The 21044-nt window shown below is 37.4% G+C and overlaps 1 protein-coding gene across 2 annotated transcripts in view; it reads left to right on the forward strand.

Annotated features, from left to right (window-relative positions):
* LOC150085587 (protein DEK-like) overlaps nucleotides 1-21044 on the forward strand; it is a 252237-nt gene that overhangs the window by 78282 nt on the left and 152911 nt on the right. For both annotated transcript variants that reach the window (XM_090374124.1, XM_090374125.1), the window contains one exon: nucleotides 14063-14209. In XM_090374124.1, coding sequence (XP_090230250.1) covers nucleotides 14063-14209 — 147 coding nt within the window. The remainder of the gene's footprint in view (nucleotides 1-14062; nucleotides 14210-21044) is intronic.

Below are 21044 nucleotides of genomic sequence, written 5' to 3' on the forward strand. Positions count from 1 at the left end.
GGGTGTGGCATTTGAAAACCGGTTCTGTGAGCCTGAGGGAAGAGTAGTGACCCTCTTGTGAGGTTTAGGAGTTATTGAAATACTTTACCCTTTGAATTTTTACATTCACTGAAGCCACGTGGTTTCTGACAATGTAGCCTGGCAGACTAAACTGGAGTTATAAATTTTATTTTACCTGAAAATTCAAACTGCAACGATAAAGATAGTCTTTGTGCACATTCAGAAATGTTTTCCCTTCGGCATACATATTTTATGTTCTTCACCTTAATCCTCATAAAATTTTGTTTATCAGAACCAAACAAGTTAAATTTTTATTCATTAGAGAAAATAACTGATTGGTGTGGAGACCCCCCCCCCCCTCTTTAACTGAATATAAATGTTGGGTTTTTATTCTGTTAATCAGAAGTTGCCCTTTTCCAGGGTTTATAAATCCTTTTTATAATTGTTTTCTAATTAGTCACAGAACTTGCTTTTATTCCAGTTTGATTTTTTCATGTCATTTTTAAAGCTACACTTGAAGCTATCTGATATGAGGCACAAAAATTTTAACATTTTTTGCATTAGCATTAGCAAAGGCACATGATGCAAGAAAGCAAGCTTATAAAGCATCAGCCAAGGGAAAAAAAAAAAAAAAAAAAAACCTCCTTAATTCACCCATCCACTCGCTACAAATGTTTGTCAAGTTCTGCCTTAAAATCTATTTAAGCTACTTCTACAACGATGGCAGTTTGTTCTAGCAATCAACCACCCGCTGGCTAAAGGCAAACTTCCGCACATCTATCCTGCAACTATCTTTCCTCAATTCGAATTTATGCTCTCTCAGGCAATTATTATGAGCAAGAGGAAGAATCCCATCAGTATTGAGCATGCTCAAACCATAGAAGGCTTTATACACCTCAATCAGATCACCTCGCAGGTGGCTAGTCTCCAGACACTGTAATTTGCAAAACTTAAGCCTTTCTTCATAAGAGCAACCCCTTGTTCCATTCACTAATCTTGTTGCCCTTCTCTGTACTCGTTCCAACAGTCCTTTTTAAAATGAGGCCTCCAGACCTGTATACGGTACCCAAGGTGTGGCCTGACCATTGCCTTATACAAGAGGATAATCACCTCCTTATCCCTGCTAGAAAATTTCCTGTATATCATTGACAAGACACCATGAGCTACTCTTTCAGACTGTCTGCAGTGCTCAGAGAACTTCATATCTGCCTGCACAATTACCCCCAGCTCCTTTACATTAACTACCACTGTCAGTGTAGTACCACAGAGTTGATACGTTACTGCTTCCCATATGTAGTACTTTACATTTTTCAATGTTAAACTTCATTTGCCACTTCTCAGCCCATCTGCTCAACTTTTCTAGATCCTGTTGCAGCAGTGTACTGTCATTAACAACCCTGCCAACCTTCGTATCCTCTGTAAACTTGGACATTAAGCCTGATATACCATCATCAATATCATTTATAAATACAGAAAACAACAATAGACCCAACACTGAACCCTGAGGGATTCCACTAATAACATTAGTCCATGAAGAGCAGTGTCCATTGATTACCACTCTCTGCTTCTCCCACTCAGCCATCCCTTTATCCATAGCAGCAATTTGCCTCCAATGCCACACTGCTCCAATTTGTGCAGCAGTCTTCCATGTACAACAGTATCAAAGGCTTTTCTAAGATCCAAATATATGATATCAAAGTTATTCTTTGCATCCAGTTCCTTTGTGACTACATCATAGTATCCAATCAAATTAGTCAGACAAGACTTCCCCTTAATAAACCCATACTGTGTCCAAGCTATAACTGAAGTCTTGTCTAGATGATCCTGCAATGCTTCTTTAACCAGTGCCTGCATTAATTTACGTAGGACAGAAGTTAAACTAACACGTTAATTATCTGTGTCTTCCTTTGATCCTCCTCTGTGGATTGGGGGTCACATTTGCACATCTCTCGTTCATGGGTACCTCCCCTGAGTCCAAGGAAGCTCTCATAATTATGGCTAAGCATTTACTTGCTTACTTTGCCACCAACCTTTATATAACTGGATAGATTCCATCCACCCCAGGTGCCTTTCTTATGTCTATCTTCAACAATTTCTCCTCCACTTTACTCTCAGTTATTACAAGATTATCTAGCTTACTCTCAGAGTTTAATACACTTCTGGCATTCCTCTCCCTGAATAACTCCTCATGTGTGAATGTAGATGCAAAATATTCATTTTGTTTGTTAGCTATCAAAGCACGATCATCAAGTAGACCAATCTGATTTATTCTCTTCCTTCTAGAGTTTACATAAGTAAAGAACTTTTTGCTGTTTTTCTTTGCATGCTTTGCCAAATATTTTTCGTAATCTGTCTTCGCCTACCTAACCTCCTTTGTGACTTGGTTACAGACCAGCTTATATCTATCATAGGCTTCTGTGTCACCTGTTATTTTATATGTATCCCATGCATTTTTCTTCTCTGTCACATGTCTAATTAGTTCATCTGACAACCATTTAGGCCTAAATCTTGAACAATATTTCTTAGTTGGTATGAAAAGTCTAGTAGCTTCCAAGATTAATTCTTTGAATGCTTCCCATTTTGAATTTGCTGTTTATAACATCATCAGTTGGTCCCACCATATAGAATTTAAATACTGTCTCAGACCACCGTAGTAGTAGTAGCAGCAGCAGTGGCATTTGATGCAAGAAAGCAAGTGTATGAGCTTATGCAGCATCAGCCAAAAAAAAAAAAAAAAAAAAAAAATCACACCATTCCCTCCAAATGCCTATCCAGTTCCTCCTTAAATTTATTCAACCTATCAACTTCCACAACGACAGATGGAAGTTTGTTCCAGCAATTAACCACCCGCTGGCTAAAGGCAAATTTCCGCACATCTAATCTACATCTGTCTTTTCTTAATTTGAATTTATGCCCCCTTAGGTTCGTAATCTGAACAAGTGGAAGGATCCCTGACAAAAGCAAAAAACCCCTTCCCTTTACCCTTGATCATAGTTACCTCTTTCAGTAAATCCCACTTCAGCACACTGTGATCACTGCCACCTAGTGGTTCCTTTATCTGCAAATTCTTAATGCATGAAGAATCACTACTGATAATCAGATCAAGAGTATTACTCCCTCTAGTTGCCTCCCAAACATGCAGCTGTAGGAAACAATCATCCAATAAATCCACAAAAGCCTTGCTGGTGTGTAAGTGATCAACCCATAAATTCCAGTCAATCTCTGGGAAATTAAAATCCCACATTATAAGACACTCTGATTTACTGGCCCACTCTATTTCTCTGCACAAATGCTCATTATACTCATCAGATTCATTTGGCCTATAACACACACCTCTCATTTTTTGTTTCCCAGTGCTCATGTCACACCAGATAGACTCAACATTGCATTGTCCACCAACATCGATTGGATGCACTTCCTTAGATTCTGTGTTTCTTAATTAACAGCATAACCCCTCCTCCCTTCCTGTCATCTTTTCTGTACACATTGTTCTCCCCAAATTCCATTTCTGCACTGCTTATGTCTATGTGACACCACATCTCTGATATCCCAACAATATCTGCTTTTGATGTCTTGACTAGCACTTCAAGCTCCTCAAATTTATTAACTATAATCCTAGCATTGTATACATGCACCTGTTTCTACTCTTAGTTACCCTAACACAGCCCATGTATTTACTTGTTCCACTATGACTCCCAGCAGTCCTGGAAATCCCCATTGCTTTGCTTTCCAGGCTGCTGCTCAATTGCATTTCAATATAAGCAATGCAAGAATCCCCTTTACCTCTGCCAGCAGCTACTGTTAATCTATTAGTCTGTGTATCCCCCCCCCAAGCTAGCAGTTTTCTGACACACCTAACTCTGCCTCAATAGCATCAGCAAATATTCTTGCACTCTTTCTATTTAGGTGTATCCCATCCCTGTAGATGCAGTCTCTCCTTTTGTTTTGGAATATTTTAGATACATTCATTTCTTCATTCCTTTTTTCCCCTAGTAACAGAGCCTGTGTCAGAACATTTAATTACAGTTCAGGGAAGCAGCTATTATCTACCTTGTAGAAAACCATTCTTTACTTAAAATATTAGCTGCTTTTATTGTCTGATATTAATTGTATGCTTTCCGATTTACAGTTTTCCCTCAAATTTGGCAGGAGGACCACCTGCAGTTAGTTTTGTAGCTACAACTCAAATATGTGAAAAACTAATTAAACTCTGAAACACCCAATCTCGTTACAAACAGATGTCTACTTATGTTTATTTCATGAATAGTCTACTTTCATTTAATATCTGCAAAAACATATTTGCTCCTTTCATACACATTTCCCCTTTTAAGTTATCCTCTGGAAGAGTTGTTTTTCAGACTGTAAATTGCAATGTGCTTGAAAGGTCACTTGCAAGTGGCCCATGCCCGTGTTCAGTGCTAAAATTCTGTAATGAAAATCTGTTGTAGCAATGGAACTTCAAGGAAACTGAAAGAAAATAGCTTAATTTTTTCAAGATCAAAATCTTTAGTTTTAATGAACAATTCTTTTGACCAAAAAGAAAGAAAGAAGTTTGAAGTGCCACCATCCTATTAATATTTATGTTACATAAAAAGAAATGTAAGGATAACTATATACTATCAGTTCATGGATTTTTTTCTTTGAAAATGAAACTAGACAATTCAAAGATGAAGCTACATCTCAAGGACAGCCTTAAATATATTGGCATGATTCCATACACTTCATCCATAAAATAAAGTCATAAAATATATTTAATTTGTGTTTTTGAAATCGAGAAGTGAGCTGAAAGAATGTTTACTGAGTGTGAAGGAATCAGCTTAATTTGTGATGATAAACAACTGATGAAAATGATAGTTACATATTGCATATTTTATCTCTTCCACCATTTACTCGTGGAAAAATACTTATGTTACCAAACTAATATGGAATTCCTGCAAAGTTGGCCCCGACTGCCAGCAAGTAATTTTCTAAGTGATTTGAAACAGTCTTCTCTCCAATCAACTGATTAAAGAGAATATTAGTTTTTTAAGATTTACTTTTTTGGCTCTTTCAAATAGAGAATTAAGTTTTTTAACAAGAAAGGAAAGACATCTTTCTTCTTGAAAATTAGAAATGCTTTTGAGCATAAAGGTAAGTAAGGCTCTCGGAGGCTTTTTTTTTTTTTTTTTTTTTATGAAAACTCCAAACACGAAAAGTATCAAAACCTATAGTACTTAGTACCGTGCATGGGTTGAAGGAGAAGTATGGGGGGAGGGAATTGCTGGAAACTTTGCTCTAGAGACTAAACATGGATTTCACCCCTTCAAGCCTCCAATAAGCAAAGTGGTGGTATTTCACCGGTTGATGAAAGTCATCTACCACCTACATTTGGTGGCATATACCCTGTAGTTTTGAAGGAGACTGCAAGGGAATGAATTGAACCATTGAAGTTAATTATGGGGGTATCTTTGGACTCGGGGGAGATACATTTGGATTGGATAAGAGCCAACGTATCGCCAATACATAAAAGCGGTTCTAAGAGTGAAGTTGGTAACTACAGACCGGTTAGTCTGACTTCAGTGATCAGAAAAATCTTGTGATTAAGAGTGCAATCGAGGGATATTTAGATAGATGTGGCATTCTGAAGAGGACACAACATGGCTTTAAAGGTAAATCATGCTTTCCTAACTTAGTTGGCTATTTTGACATAGTTTATTTGATTTTAGCAAATCATTTGACTCAGTCTCTCTTGAGAGGTTACTGTATAAGCTTGAAGAGGTTGGATCATTGGTAAGATTCTAAGATGGATTGCTGAGTGGCTGCAGGCAGAAGGTTGTGATTAATGAATATTCTTCAGATTGGTGTAATATCAGGAGTGGGGTCCCTTGAGAATCGGTTCTTGAACCACTTGTTTCTCATTTTCATAAAGGACATAAATGAAGGGATAGAAAGCATATCAAAATTTACAGTGATTAATTAAAGATTGGCAAAATTGTTAATGATCAGTGCCAAGCAGCATTCCTTCAGGATGACTTGAATAGACTTCAAAGCTGGTCAGAGAAGTGACAGCTATGCTAAATGCAGGGGAATAGCAACCCACAAATAAATTATACACTTGGTGGGGTTGAATTAAAATCAGTTGAGGAGCGAGATCTGGGATTTAAAATTGGTCGGATATGAAGTTTTCTGAACAGTGTAAACAGATAGCCAGGTAACACCATGGTTTACTATTATTAATTTATCGAACGTTATCCTGTTGAGATAGGAAGGTTGTAATCTCATTGTATAAAGCAATTATAAGACCACATTTGGAATGCCAATGGTGATATTGGCAGAAGAACAATCGTATGAGGAAAGACTGATTGTATGCTACAGAGCTTGGCAACCAGGCACTTCAGAGGTGACCCGATTGACTTTACAAGGCTCTGAGAGGGATTAATAAAATGATTGAAGGTGGAATTCTCGCTGTTCTAAACAATTAGCATTAGTAGAGGCATTTGATGCAAGAAAGCAAGCTTATGCAGCATCAGCCAAAAAAAAAAAAAAAAACCACCCCACTTCCACTTCACCCCTCTGTTCGTTCAAAATACCTGTCCAGCTGAGCCTTAAACTTATTTAGGCTATCAACCTCCACTACAAGGGATGCAAGTATGTTCCACCAACCAATCACCCGCTGGCTAAAGGCAAATTTCCGCACGTTTATCCTACATCTGTCTTTCCTCAATTTGAATTTATGCCCTCTCTGGTGATTATTCTGAGCTAGAGGAAGAATCCCATCAGCATTGAGCATGCTCAAACCATTCAAGGCTTTATACACCTCTATCAGATCACCTCGCTGGTGCCTAGTCTCCAGACACTGTAATTTGCAAAACTTAAGCCTTTCTTCGTAAGAGCACCCCTTTGTTCCATTCACTAATCTTGTTGCCCTTCTCTGTACTCGTTCCAGCAGCTCTACATCCTTCTTGAAATGAGGCCTCCAAACCTGTATACAGTACTCTAGGTGTGGCCTGACCATTGCCTTATACAAGGGAATAATCACCTCCTTATCCCTGCTGGAAAAATTCCTGTATATCATTGACAATATTCCATGAGCTACTCTTGCAGCCCGTCTGCACTGCTCAGAGAACTTCATATCTGCCTGCACAACCACCCCCAAGTCCCTTTCATTCTCTACCACTGTCAGTGTAGTACCACAGAGTTGATACGTTGCTCTGGGGTTGCTGTTTCCCATGTGTAGTACTTTACATTTGTCAATGTTAAACTTCATTTGCCACCTCTCAGCCCATCTGCTCAACTTTTCCAGATCCTGTTGCAGCAGCGTAGAGTCCTTGACAACCCTGCCAACCTTTGTATCATCTGCAAACTTGGACATTAAGCTTGATATACCATCATCAGTATCATTTATAAATACAGAAAACAATAATGGACCCAACACTGAGCCCTGAGGGACCCCACTAATAACATTAGTCCACGATGAGCAGTGTCCATTGATTACCACTCTCTGTCTTCCCCCCCTCAACCACCCCTTTATCCATAGCAGCAATTTGCCTCCAATGTCACACTGCTCCAATTTGTGTAGCAGTCTTCCATGTGCAACAGTATCAAAAGCCTTTCTAAGATCCAAGTATATAATATCAAAGCTATTCCCTGCATCCAGTTCTTTTGTGACTGCATCATAATATCCAATCAAATTGGTCAGGCAAGACTTCCCCTTAACAAAACCATGGTGTGTCCGAGCTATAACTGAAGTCTTGTCTAAATGATCCTGCAGTGCTTCTTTAACCAGTGCCTCCATTAATTTTCCTGGAACAGAAGTTAAGCTCACAGGTCTATAATTGCTTGTGTCAGCCTTTGATCCTCCTTTGTGAATTGGGGTCACATTTGCACATTTCCAATCTATGGGTACCTCCCCTGAGTCCAAGGAAGCTCTCATAATTATGGCTAAGGGTTTGCTTACTTCCTTTGCTGCCTCCTTTAATATAACTGCATAGATCCCATCCACCCCAGGTGCCTTTCTTGTGTTTATCTTCAACAGTTTCTCCTCCACTTTACTCCCAGTTATTTCAAGATTCTGTAGCTTACTGCTAGAGTTGAATACACCTCTGGCATTCCCCTCGCTGAATAACTCCTCATGTGTGAATGTCGATGCAAAATATTCATTTAGTTTGTTAGCTACCTGAGCAGGGTCATCAACAGTTGACCCGTCAATATCAAGTGGACCAATCTGATTCATCCCCTTCCTTCTAGAGTTTACATAAGTAAAGAACTCTTTGCTGTTTTTCTTTGCATCCCTTGCCAAGGATTTCTCGTAATCTGCCTTCGCCTGCCTAACCTCCTTTGTAACTTGGTTGCATATCAACTTGTATCTATCATAGGCTTCTGTGTCATGTGTTAATTTGTAAGTATCCCATGCATTTTTCTTCTCTGCCATATGCCTCATTAGTTCCTCTGACATCCATTTTGGCCTAAACCTTGAACAATATTTCTTAGTTGGTATGTAAAGCCTAGTAGCTTCCAAGATTAATTCTTTGAATGCTTCCCATTTTGAATTTGCTGTTGCAATTCCAAAACTAGGGATCATAAATTCGAATTACAGGGGTTGAGGTTTAAATTAGATTGTAGGAAGCTTTCTTTTAGCCAGTGAATCATTGGTACCTGGAACAAGTTGCCCTCACAGGTAGTTGGGGCTGACAGTTTGAATAAATTGAAGGGTCTACTGGATACTTACCTGTGCGAGAAGGGAAGCATTATAATTGGTTTTTTTTTTTTTTTTTTTTTGTCAGTGCTGCAAAAGCCTGTAGCTTCCTTGCACTGTATGGTGAATACTATTACCATTACCTGACAGTTGCATCGTCAGTAGTACCCACAAAGGAGAAAGATTGGAACTCTGAGTCAAGTAACAATCAAAACAGAATATGGACGTTGAAATCATATAACAAGGATACTGTTCTCCTGCTTCATGCTGTAGTACAAGATGAATGTTGATTGTCCAGTTGTTTCAAAGTGAGACATATCTTAATGGAATCAAGTTGAAGCAAATAGATCAGTCCTCTAAATCTAAAACCAGATGATGCAGAAATTCAGTATGGAATTGTAGATGCCTAAGAAGAAACTTAGATGAATTAAAAGATTTAATAAATTAGCATCATTTGCTCTTCAGTGTTTATAGGAAACACATTTATCTTCAAATTATATTCTCTATTTCTGAAGATGAGAGGTGTCTTGAATCTCTGGCAAGAGGAGTATCAATTTTTGTTCATTAAAAAATTAATTTTCAAGGCCTATCCAGCTTTGCACTTCTCTCTAGAAGCTGGATTGTTCTTTGCATTACCCTTGTCTGCATTTATATTCCACCAAATAGAACATTCTTTACCACAGAACTTGATGATTTAGTTAATTTACCCACCCTGTTTGCTTTCTAGGTAACCTAAATACAGTAAACCCTCGCTATTCGCGGGGGTTACGTTCCTGAGAAATGCCACAAATACTGAGTTAGCTCCCATAGTAATAAAGGGGTTCCGTTCCAAAGTATGAAACATATAAGAAAAACTAGTCTAAAATTTTGTCTATGTATGTATTATAGGTACGTTCATAATATGACTATGTACATAGACAGTACATAGTGAAATGCAAGCATATGGCATCGAAATGAAAATAAGAAACAGTTTAATATTAAATGTAATATTTATTAGAAATTTCAAACAAATCTTTCGAACTAGTGCCCTTGCTAGCTAAAAAACTTATCCTGCCTGTGCTATCACAAGTTTCGCTAAAGTGTTGATAAAGGAGTTTTGCCTTTTCACGAATAATGAGTGAACTTAACGGAATTTTATTTTGAGTTTGGTCTTCTATCCACAGATTTAAAGCTTTTCCATTTTTTCTAATTTAACATCACGAGTTACAGAGCAAATTTTTGAAGCAATTAGCGCGTTTTCACGGACACTATGGCGGATTTTTTCTTCCGATTTCTTGATTGATCGTACCGTTGACTCATTGATTTTATAATGTTTTGCCACTGAGAAGACACTTTCACCATTAGAAATTTTGTCTAATAACTCAATTTTATTCGCCAATGTCATCACCTTCTTTGATAATTTCACATTCACATTTCTCTTGTTATTCGTAGCCATATTTTTGTACGGGTTAGAAAGAACTTGTCCAAATAAAGTCACTTTCTTCCATTAACACACTCGAAAAAGTCTGTTTTACACTGCAAAATGGTAGATTTATCAATTTTGTAAGCATATCAATTTATAAATTGATAAATTTATTCAATTTTAAAAGCATATAAATTAAAAACAAACGACGAAACCTTCCGTGGCAAGTGCATAATACATACCGAACAAGGATTAGCGAGAAACATCCCCTCTCGCGATTTGTCACCCCTCTCCCCCCACCCACTGAGCTTTGTTTTGACCGGGAAAGATAATTTTATCCACGCCTATGTTTTTTTATGGCGAAAAATGTTCACGGCACTTTAAAATTCACATTTTATTTGTGTACAGTAAACCACCGCTATTCGCGGTGGTTTACTGTACACATCACTTTTGTGGGGTTCTCTGAACATAGATCATATATGATCAAACTATACTTATACTTCATCTAGCACTACTGAAACGTACATATATTCACCTCCTCATAGGATCTGATTCTGCACTGTTCCATCTGCATGTTCATCTGTTTATCCTAGCACTGAGTGGATGGTATTAACTGACCTTTGAAACGATGACAACTTTGTTATAATTTGCAAAATACACAGGCTCAGAATATTACAACCTGGAAATTTCACTTAACCAACATGGAAACAATTTTCTAATCTAATCTAATTTGATAATCACTTGATCCTTACTGCTGCCACTGTACATATAGTAGATCAGATACTTGGGGATGCTGCCAGTACAGTACCAAAATCAAACAACTACCTAAAAACGGTATGATGGATGGTGGACAAGAGATTGTCTTTTTGCTATAAGGAAACAAAATAAAGCATGGAGCATTGTTTGTCAACATGCCACAATGGGGCGAAACAGGCAACTTGGATTAGGTTCACTCTTACCATCTGCAAAAACAATGACCCTGGAATAATCTGGAGAAAGATTTGTACCCCTAATGGAAGTATCAACAAACTTTGTCTCCATTCCTGTCTTGGAAAAGAAAAATTTTTTCTTCTGCTATTGACATTGCAGAGGCATTAGTTGAAACTTTCATTGCCACCTCATCCTTTGCTTCACATGAAGACTTATTTAGCATCACAAAAAAATCTGTAACAGCATAAGATTAACTTTGCTGCTACCTGGTCATATTCCTCTAACTTGCCATTCAACATTACTGAACTCAGTGAAGCTACATGAAATTTCCAAAATAGTTATGCTTTACCAGATGGTATTTATTGCATTGCAGTCTGCTTCCTTTATTCCAATTCCATTTCCATATTATTGCAATTTTATCTTGTTGTTGTTTTTTGTTTTTTTGGTTTTTAGGAGCATTAGCAACTAAGGCCATATTGCTCCGGGATATGCGGTGGTCATTCCCTGACCTTTCTGCATCCTCCGTATTTGGTGGTGATGGGCTCGAACCCCGGTCTAATCAAGGAGCATGTGCTACGCACTGCTGCCTCTTCCCACCTGGCTACGGAGGCACCTTTATCTTCTTGTATGGTAATGGAGAGTAGTGAGACAGCAAAATCTGGGAAAGATGCTTCCTCTCCACAGCAGGTATCATCCTTATATCTGTGAACAGTTTAGGGGAAATCCTAGAGGGTAGTTCACAAAAGGATTGTTGAAGACGAATCAAGGCTGGCTTGACAAAGATACCATAATACCATATCACAGTCAACTTAGGTTTTGGTTTCTGTTTTAACAGGTCTGCAATGAATATACAAATCAAAGCCAAAACACACATTTGAAATGCTTTTACTTAAAAAAATAAAATAAATAAAAAATAAAACCTTTGGTAACTTTTGATGTTGAGAAAGAATTCAACACACTAGCTGGAGATATGGAATCCTTCAGAGACCAAGAGGCAGCTTTCTCAATTCATTTCAGAATTTTCTCCCACCCTGTATAACAGTATTCATAACTGATGATGCACCAAATATGTATAAAGTGTACAAGAAATTTCTTGGACTGTTGTTTCTGAATGGAGTCCATGTCGCACAGTTTATCTGCTGGATTTAATAGGAGAGTTATAGAAGCAGTGTATTGAAAGCATCAATAGTTTAGTGAGTGTAATTAAACACTTCTCTGTTTGCCCCAACTGCAAAGCACTACATCCTCAGTTTTTGATTGAAAAGGGACTGTCGCCATGTGTTCTATCCATTCTAGTCATACATGCTAGAATAGCTTTGTTTCATTCAAAATACATTTGAATTAGTGCACAACTTTCTGATCTAAAAACTAGGGCCCTCACATCTGCAGATGCAAATGTATTGGAGCAAATGACTCTGGAAATGATGTGAATGATGAGGTTCTTAGAAATAGAAAACCACTTACTTCAGCAGCCTGACTTTTTCTGCATGTGCAAAGTTTTTGACCTGGTGGAAGCAGTGAATCTGCAAGTTCCCAAGGATTTTACATTTGAAAACAGTTCTTTTTTCTTTTTCTTTTCTTTTTTTTTTTTTTATATGCACTGCAAAATCTGAGTTTTGTGCTTGTTGTGACTGCCTTATGGGAATTACATTTTTCACATCCCCTAGAATTTAGGAGTGGTGAAAGCTTTAAACAGCACTTTCTGAGATTATCAGAAAAGGATCATGATTTTTGCTTTCCTTTGTGAGTGAAGGGAGCGAGGACAAAAAGGTACACAGTCCTAATCATACTCATTTGTGCATGTGCACGAATGAATACAGAAATGTGCATATGCAACTTTTTGAAAATCAAAAGTAGCAGCTATTCATACATTACTGCAAAAAAAAATTTTTTTCTTGAATAGTGTTTGTAAAATCTCCCTCCCATATAAGTTTTTACACATCATGTCAAATATAATTGATGCTATAAAGAAGTGGCAGGACGATCTACCAGGTCTAGTAGTGGGCTTTATTTCACAGATCCCCTGAAACTACTTAGGCTTTTTTTGATGTCCTCTTTCTTTAAATTTTATTTTATGGTCCACCAGTCTAATTTTTCGTAAACAGTAATTTTCTCTGTGCAGAATTCATTGGTCATTTTAATGACAATGCATAATACTAGAGACAGAACATCAGAGCATGAACTGCGTGTTAGCTGTAAGTTGTTAATGACCCCAGATATCACTTTTTGACAGTTGAGGAAATATTTTCTTTTAAATACTAATCTAAATCAAGCTGTAACTGAAAATGAAGAGGAGGACAAATACAGATGAAATGAACAAGAACCAATTTACGTGATCGATGAAAATATAACGCCTTGCAGCATATAAAAAAAAGCAAAAAAAAAAAAAAAAAAAACCACTGACATCATTCATGCAGAATTGGCAATTATTTTAAACTTTTATAAGCTTATAAAGTATATAATGCATAAATAATAAAAAAACAAATTAACTCCGTCACTTTTTCTCATTCATGTTTTTCCTGATTCCATTTTAAATTACTTAATCTTGGATATCCTTAGTCTCGGTTGTTTTTAGGAAACTGAGATTTACCATATTATGGTCATGTACATGGAGAAGTCTTCAGAGTTCTCCATGTACATGATCATAATAATTCTATTGGACTTTTTCCCAAAGTCTAATAGAGCCAGGTTCCACCTGGCTCTATTAGACTTTGGGAAAAGAGAAGAAAAATGTTTTTTAAAGGGTAGTATTGAGTCATAAACTATACCAATATCTTTCTGATTAATGACAAAAAGATTAATAACAATTAATTTAGCAATTAACAATGATTGGACCCTGCAATACATAGTAAAGCTTTTTATTATGCATAATGTTTGATTTTTTATTACTACCCAAGTCAACTATATAATATTGATTTTATTTTATGAATTTATTATGTGTCCTTATTTAACTAATGTCTCTTGAAGAAACCTTTACTGATGTAGTTTCCTAATCCATATTGTAAGTTTTTCCAAGGTAACTGATCTTATAATTATGTTTCATTTCAATATTGTAGTGGGTCTTTTAGACAGACCTGTTGAAGTGTCTGGATCTAGGGAAAGAAAGAAGGTTGAACGCCTTGAAATAAGCTTTTCAACACCATCTAGGGAAAAGCATGAAATTCCAGAGGGCCATGGCGAAAAATTAGGAGATTGTCCTAGAAGTATGTTTATGAATTTTTCTTCCTTTTTTTTTTTTTTTTTTTATTTATTTATCCCGTTTTATTTATCGTCTGCATATATGCATGGTTGTGCATTGGGCAAAACATAGCATTCTTAGAATTTACTTTCTAAAGCAAGGGTTTTGAAAGTAAAGTTGTCCTGTGGGTTTTTATTTATTTCCAGGAATAAATTCTCCTTCTTTGTATGTGGTTAAATTTTTTCCTTGTATAAACCTAAGGAACAGTATCCTATCTAAGTTGGAACTTATCAATATGAAATATTATATCAGAATGTATGTGTACACACATGGTGTGCTTTCAGTACTTAATGATTTTCATAAAAGAAAGTAGTTAACTATAGGCAACCCTCATATTACACAGTAGTTTCATTCTTACAAAATCTTGTGTAAAGAGAAAACACATTCAGGACTAAAAACCAGTACAAAAAGGGTGGTTACATTCCAAAAGCTAACAAAAGTACACTGTTTTTTTTTTTTTTTTTTTTTTTTCCCTTTTAATAACCATCAGAAACATAGTAGTAATAACTTAAATAGTAATAACTGATTATAGGCCTAATGAATCTGTTGAGTATAATGAGCAATTGTGCAGAAAAATAGAGTGGGCTAGTAAATTAGAGTGTCTTATAATGGGGAATTTTAATTTCCCGGATATTGACTGGAATTTGTGGGTTGGTCACTCACACACTAGCAAGGCTTTTGTGGATTTGTTGGATGATTGTTTTCTACAGCAGCATGTTCGGGAGTAATACTCTTGATCTGATTATCATTTAGAGGGAGTAATACTCTTGATATGATTATCAGTAATGATTCTTCATGCATCAAGAATCTGCAGATAAAGGAACCATTAGGTGGCAGTGATCACAGTGTGCCGAAGTGGGATTTACTGAAAGAGGTAAACTACGATCAAGGGTAAAGAGAAGGGTTTTTGCTTTCGTCAATGTGACTACGGTGTTCTGAGACAGTATTTAAATGCTATACAGTGGAACCAACAGAAAATTCAAAATGGGAAGCATTCAAAAAATTAATCTTGGAAGTTACTAGGCTTTTCATACCAAAACAGAAATATTGTTCAAGATTTAGGCCTAAATGGATGTCAGATGAACTAATTAGACATGTGACAGAGAAGAAAAATGCATGGGTTGCATATAAATTAACACGTGACACAAGCCTATTATAGATATAAGTTGGTCTGTAACCAAGTTACAAAGGAGTTTAGGCAGGTAAAGGCAGATTACGAGAAATCTTTGGCAAAGGATGCAAAGGAAAACAGCAAAGTGTTACATAAACTCTAGAAGGAAGGAGATAAATCATATTGGTCCACTTGATATCAATGGTTCAACTGTTGATGATCCTGCTCAGGTAGCTAACAAACTAAATGAATATTTTGCATTGACTTTCACACATGAAGAGTTATTCATGGAGGGGAATGCCAGAGGTGTATTCAACTCTGGCAGTAAGCTAGATAATCTTGTAATAACTGAGAGTAAAGTGGAGGAGAAATTGTTGAAGATAAACACAAGAAAGGCACCCGGTGTGGATGGAATCTATTCAGTTATATTAAAGGAGGCGGCAAAGGAAGTAAGCAAACCCTTGGCCATAATTATGAGAGCATCCCTCTCATAATTATGGCCATAATTATGAGAGGTACCCATGGACTGGAGATGTGTGCAAATGTGACCCCAATCCACAAAGGAGGATCAAAGGAAGACACAGGTAATTACAGACCTGTTAGTTTAACTTCTGTTCCAGGGAAATTAATGGAGGCACTGGTTAAAGAAGCATTGCAGGTTCATCTAGACCAGACTTCAGTTATAGCTCGGACACGCCATGGGTTTGTTAAGGGGAAGTCTTGTCTGACTAATTTGATTGGATACTATGATGTAGTCACAAAAGAACTGGATCCAAAAAATAACTTTGATATCATATATTTGGGTCTTAGAAAAGCCTTTGATACTGTTGCACATGGAATACTGCTGCACAAATTGGAGCAGTGTAGCATTGGAGGCAAATTGCTGCTATGGATAAAGGGATGGTTGAGTAGAAGAAGACAGATTGGTAATCAGTGGACACTGCTCTTTGTGGACTAATGTTATTAGTGGAGTCCCTCAGGGTTCAGTGTTGGGTCCATTGTTGTTTTCTGTATTTATAAATGATATTGATGATGGTATATCAGGCTTAATGTCCAAGTTTACAGACAATACGAAGGTTGGCAGGGTTGTTAATGACAGTACACTGCTGTAACAGGATCTAGAAAAGTTGAGCAGATGGGCTGAGAGATGGCAAATGAAGTTTAACATTGACAAATGTAAAAGTACTACATATGGGAAGCAGTAATCCCAGAGTAACGTATCAACTCTGTGGTAACACACTGACAGTGGTAGAGAATGAAAAGGACCTGGGGGTAATTGTTCAGTCAGATATGAAGTTTTCTGGGCAGTGCAGACGGTCTGCAAAAGTAGTTCATGGTGTCTTGTCAATGATATACAGGAATTTTTCTAGCAGGGATAAGGAGATGATTATCCCCTCGTATAAGGCAAGGGTCAGGCCACACCTCGAGTACTACATCCTTCTTAAAATAAGGTCTGGATATCTTCTTAATATCTTATTTTTAAGAAGGATGTTGAGCTGTTGGAACGAGTGCAGGGAAGGGCAACAAGATTTGTTTTGCAAATTACAGTGTCTGGAGACTAGGCACCTGCGAGGTGATCTGATTGAGTCGTATAAAGCCTTTTATGGTTTGAGCATGCTCAATGCTGGTGGGATTCTTCTTCTTGCTCAGAATAATCGCCTGAGAGGGCATAAATTCAAATTGAGGAAAGACTGTTGTAGGATTGATGTGCGGAAGTTTGCCTTTAGCCAGCGGGTGGTTGATTGCTGGAACAAACTGCTATCGTTATAGAAGTTGATAGCTTAAATAGATTCAAGGCAGAACTTGACAAACATTTTAGAGCAAGTGGATGGATAAAATTAAGGGTGTGGTGGGTTTTTTTTTTTTTTTTTGGTCTTATGCTATATAAGCTTGCTTTCTTGCATCATGTGCCTTTACTAATGCTAACTGTACAAACATCTTACCTTACAAACTGTGATACTTATATGTGAGATAATTTACGTTCATTTAATTTTCTTCCTCCTCATCATTGGGCGCTTCCGTAGCCAGGTGGGAAAGAGCAGCAGTGCGTAGCACACGCTTCTTGATTAGACCGGGGTTCGAGCCCGTCACCACCAAATACGGAGGATGCGGAAAGGTTAAGGAATGACCACCGCATATCCTGGAGCAGTATGGCCTTAGTTGCTAATGCTCCTTAAAACCAAATAACAAACAAACAATCCTCATCATTGCTAAGCACAATCTCTTCTGCAGCATCTAGATTTCTTGTACCTTCTGCTCTCTTTAAAACTTACGAACTACACTCTTCGAAGTCATGATTATATTTTATGGTCTCAAACAAGCACAAGTTCAATAGCACAGAACCTAACCCAGGGATCTCCCAAGAAAATACAGTGGACCCCCCTTCAAATGATATGTGAAAATTGGAAGAATATTTTCCAGTTAGCAAAATAAAAATAAATTTATGCTTACATACATAGCGTAATTAATACGTTCTGTAATATGTACATACTAATTGATATTTCTGTTCACTGACTTCTTTTTTTTTTTTTTTTTTTTTTTTCAATTTAAAACAGTGAAAATGATAAGCAATTAATAACAAAGAACATGGCACTCACAAGTTTCAACAGGCACAATATGGAGTAATGAGTTTTTGAAAATTAATTTGTTTTCTTATATGATTGAATATTTCATGGACGGGAAAACACATTTCACCATAATAACGTGAAAACCCACAGAATTACAGCTATCAGTACTATAGCAAATCTGGCTGAACTTTAGAATAGGACTCCCCCACACCACCTTCCAGATTACCTCAATTTTAGGGTGTTTATTCCCCCCCCCCACTGTTTTAAAATAAGAAAAACAGTGTGGGGGGGGTAACACTCTAACACTAACCATAACGGGTTAGGCATGTCACTTACTTCCTCTTCTTCTCGCCACTATTTTGGAAGGGGGACACTGTTCTAAAGTTTTACTGCAAATGAAAGGAGATTGAGTTTACTATCCATTTATAATTGGTTACACTAACAGAAAAGACCAATAAATTGGAAATTGGAAATTGCAAATTGTTTTTAATGTTTTATGGCAGTGGCCTCCAGAAATTTGCTTTAGATAAATATCAAGAAGGTGATAACAACTATTTGCCTTTAGCCAGCGGGTGGTTGGTTGGTGGAACAGACTTCCATCCCTTGTCGTGGAAGTTGATAGCCTAAATAAGTTTAAGGCTCAGCTGGACAGGTATTTCGAACGAACGGAGGGATGAAGTGGAAGTGATTTTTTTTTTTTTTTTTTTTTTGGCTGATGCTGCGTAAGCTTGCTTTCTTGCATCAAATGCCTATGCTAATGCTAAACTAGCGAGTCAACAGGGATTCACAAAAAGGAATGGAAATGTTGAAAATTACATCTAACATAATAGTGGGGTTTTCCCCAGCACAAAAGCTCAAAAATACCATGTTATGCAAGATTTCCAGCAATTCTCAAACCGTGTTAGAGCGAAACCTTGTTGTAGAAGTACTGTGTTGTGCGAAGATTGCCTCAATTTATCAATCATGTTAGAGCAAAACCGTGTTGTAAAAGTACTGTGTTATACGGGGGTTGCCTATATACTATAGCATAATTAATGAATAATAGAAGCATTTTGCACGGTTAGCATACTTGAAAACACGATAAACATTGGATAGTTATTTGCATTAGTACACATTCAAATATTTTTCATTACTTAAATCTACCTATATTTAAAACCTGAGTTGTTGATAGTCTTCCATTTGAATAAAATGAAGTGTATTCACTCATTAGGGAAAAGAAGTTTTCAATTCGAAATTCAATATAAACAAAGCAGACGAATTTGAACAAACTGATTAATTCCAAACCGCTCCTCCCCAATGTTCTGCCAGAATTTGAAAAGTTAGCATTAACTCTTTGATCAAATGTATCTCATATATGGGGTGACATTGTCCATTTTAGTTGCATATATTTTTCTGCCCCAGAATGGGGCCCCAGGTGCCATGCAATTTTGTGATCAGGTGTCTTTGCCAGTAAATTTGTACTCTCTCTTGAATAAATAAAATTGCCATCTTATTTTTAGCATTACACTAACAATAAATTAAATAATCCTCAGTAAAGAAATCATTTTACTTGATCAGGAGGAAAAGTAACCTTTCTTTTTTCCTTTTATTTGCATATTATTAGTTAGCCACTACCACTCCGCTCAAAGGTGACACTGCTCTTGCCTCCATCTGAAGGGACCAGTAATGCGGAGGGGGGGGAAAAGGTATCTCTTCCAGGCCAAAATGGAACAAACAGTTCCCAAAACCCAGAAAACCACTGGGTGCACAAATGAAACCTTGACAAGGCAACAACAAGAGCATGGTTCTGTCGCAGCAAAATGTCAAAAGACTGACATAGACAGAATCCGAATGCTCAACCTTCTTGATTATTCATTCAACTCAAGAACAACCAATTGGAAACTCTCTCCATTCCTATTGCAGAAATGCCTAGAAAGCATAATAGGTACTCCCAAGACAGTTCATTTAAGATCAGGAGACCCAGACTGTCACTGCCTGACAGTCTGGGCAACTACAAATACTAAACATTTTTGGTGGAACATCGGTTACTGTGTTTCCTTGATTACGTCAAGAAGTATCATAAATGTAAGGTGAATTCTGACAAAGAAGGATGATATATTAATTCCTACTCAGAATATAATCCTCACATTTGACAATCCTAAACCACCAATAATGATCAAAACCAGTTACCTTAATTGCTGGGTTAAACCCCCAAACCTAGGCAAGGGCAAAGGGAAAACGGGTTAGACAGATCAGCAAAAGGGATGCACGGAGGCAGTTCACTTCCGCAATTACAAGAATGACAAAAACCCAAACAATTTGAGCCAAAATTCAGTGAATGCATGCAAAACACCCATGCATCAACTGTCCCATGTTCACTGTCAGTGGCATTGATTTTGCCAAACCACAGGAGATTGCAAACACTCTGGGTGGATCCTTCATGGAAACCTCAGCTACGACATCATACTCTCCAAATTTTCAAGCACACAAAGCACAAGCCGAATATCGCTTAATTTTGAATCAACGTCCAGTGCTGTGTACAATCTCCCATTCACAATGTCAGAGTTGCACCATGCTCTGGCGTGCACCAAACTCAGTGCAGCGGGGCCAGATGGATATATTACACCATGATAGCAAAACTTAACTGAGCTGGCTCTCAAGACACTTACTCCTCTACAACATCATCATCATCATCAGCCATTTTCAATCCACTGCAGGATGAAGGCCTCTCCAGCAACTTTCCAGTTCCTTCTGTTTTGAGCACTGGCCATCCATTTACTACTCAAAAACTCATGAATTTCATCTATCCATCTCCGCCTTTGTCTTCCAGGTTTTCTTCTAGCTCCTCTTGGGTACCATTCTGTTATTTTCTTAGTCCATCTGTCATCATGTCTTCGAGCTATGTGTCCTGCCCACGACCATTTTAGTTCTTTAGTTTTGATAAGAATGTCCTTTACTTGAGTTTGCTGCCTAATCCATGTGTTTCTCTTCTTATCTAACAGTCTGATTCCCAATATAATTAGTTCCATTCTTCGCTGTGTAGTTCTTAGCTTCTCTTCCATTCTTTTGGTGAGTGCCCAAGTTTCACTTCCATAAGTCATGGTGGGGAGTATACACTGATTCATTATTTTACATTTCAGACA

This window comes from Mastigoproctus giganteus, chromosome 5 (genome assembly GCF_048544385.1).
Source record: "Mastigoproctus giganteus isolate SK-2022 chromosome 5, ASM4854438v1, whole genome shotgun sequence".
NCBI classification, from domain to species: Eukaryota; Metazoa; Arthropoda; class Arachnida; order Uropygi; family Thelyphonidae; genus Mastigoproctus; species Mastigoproctus giganteus.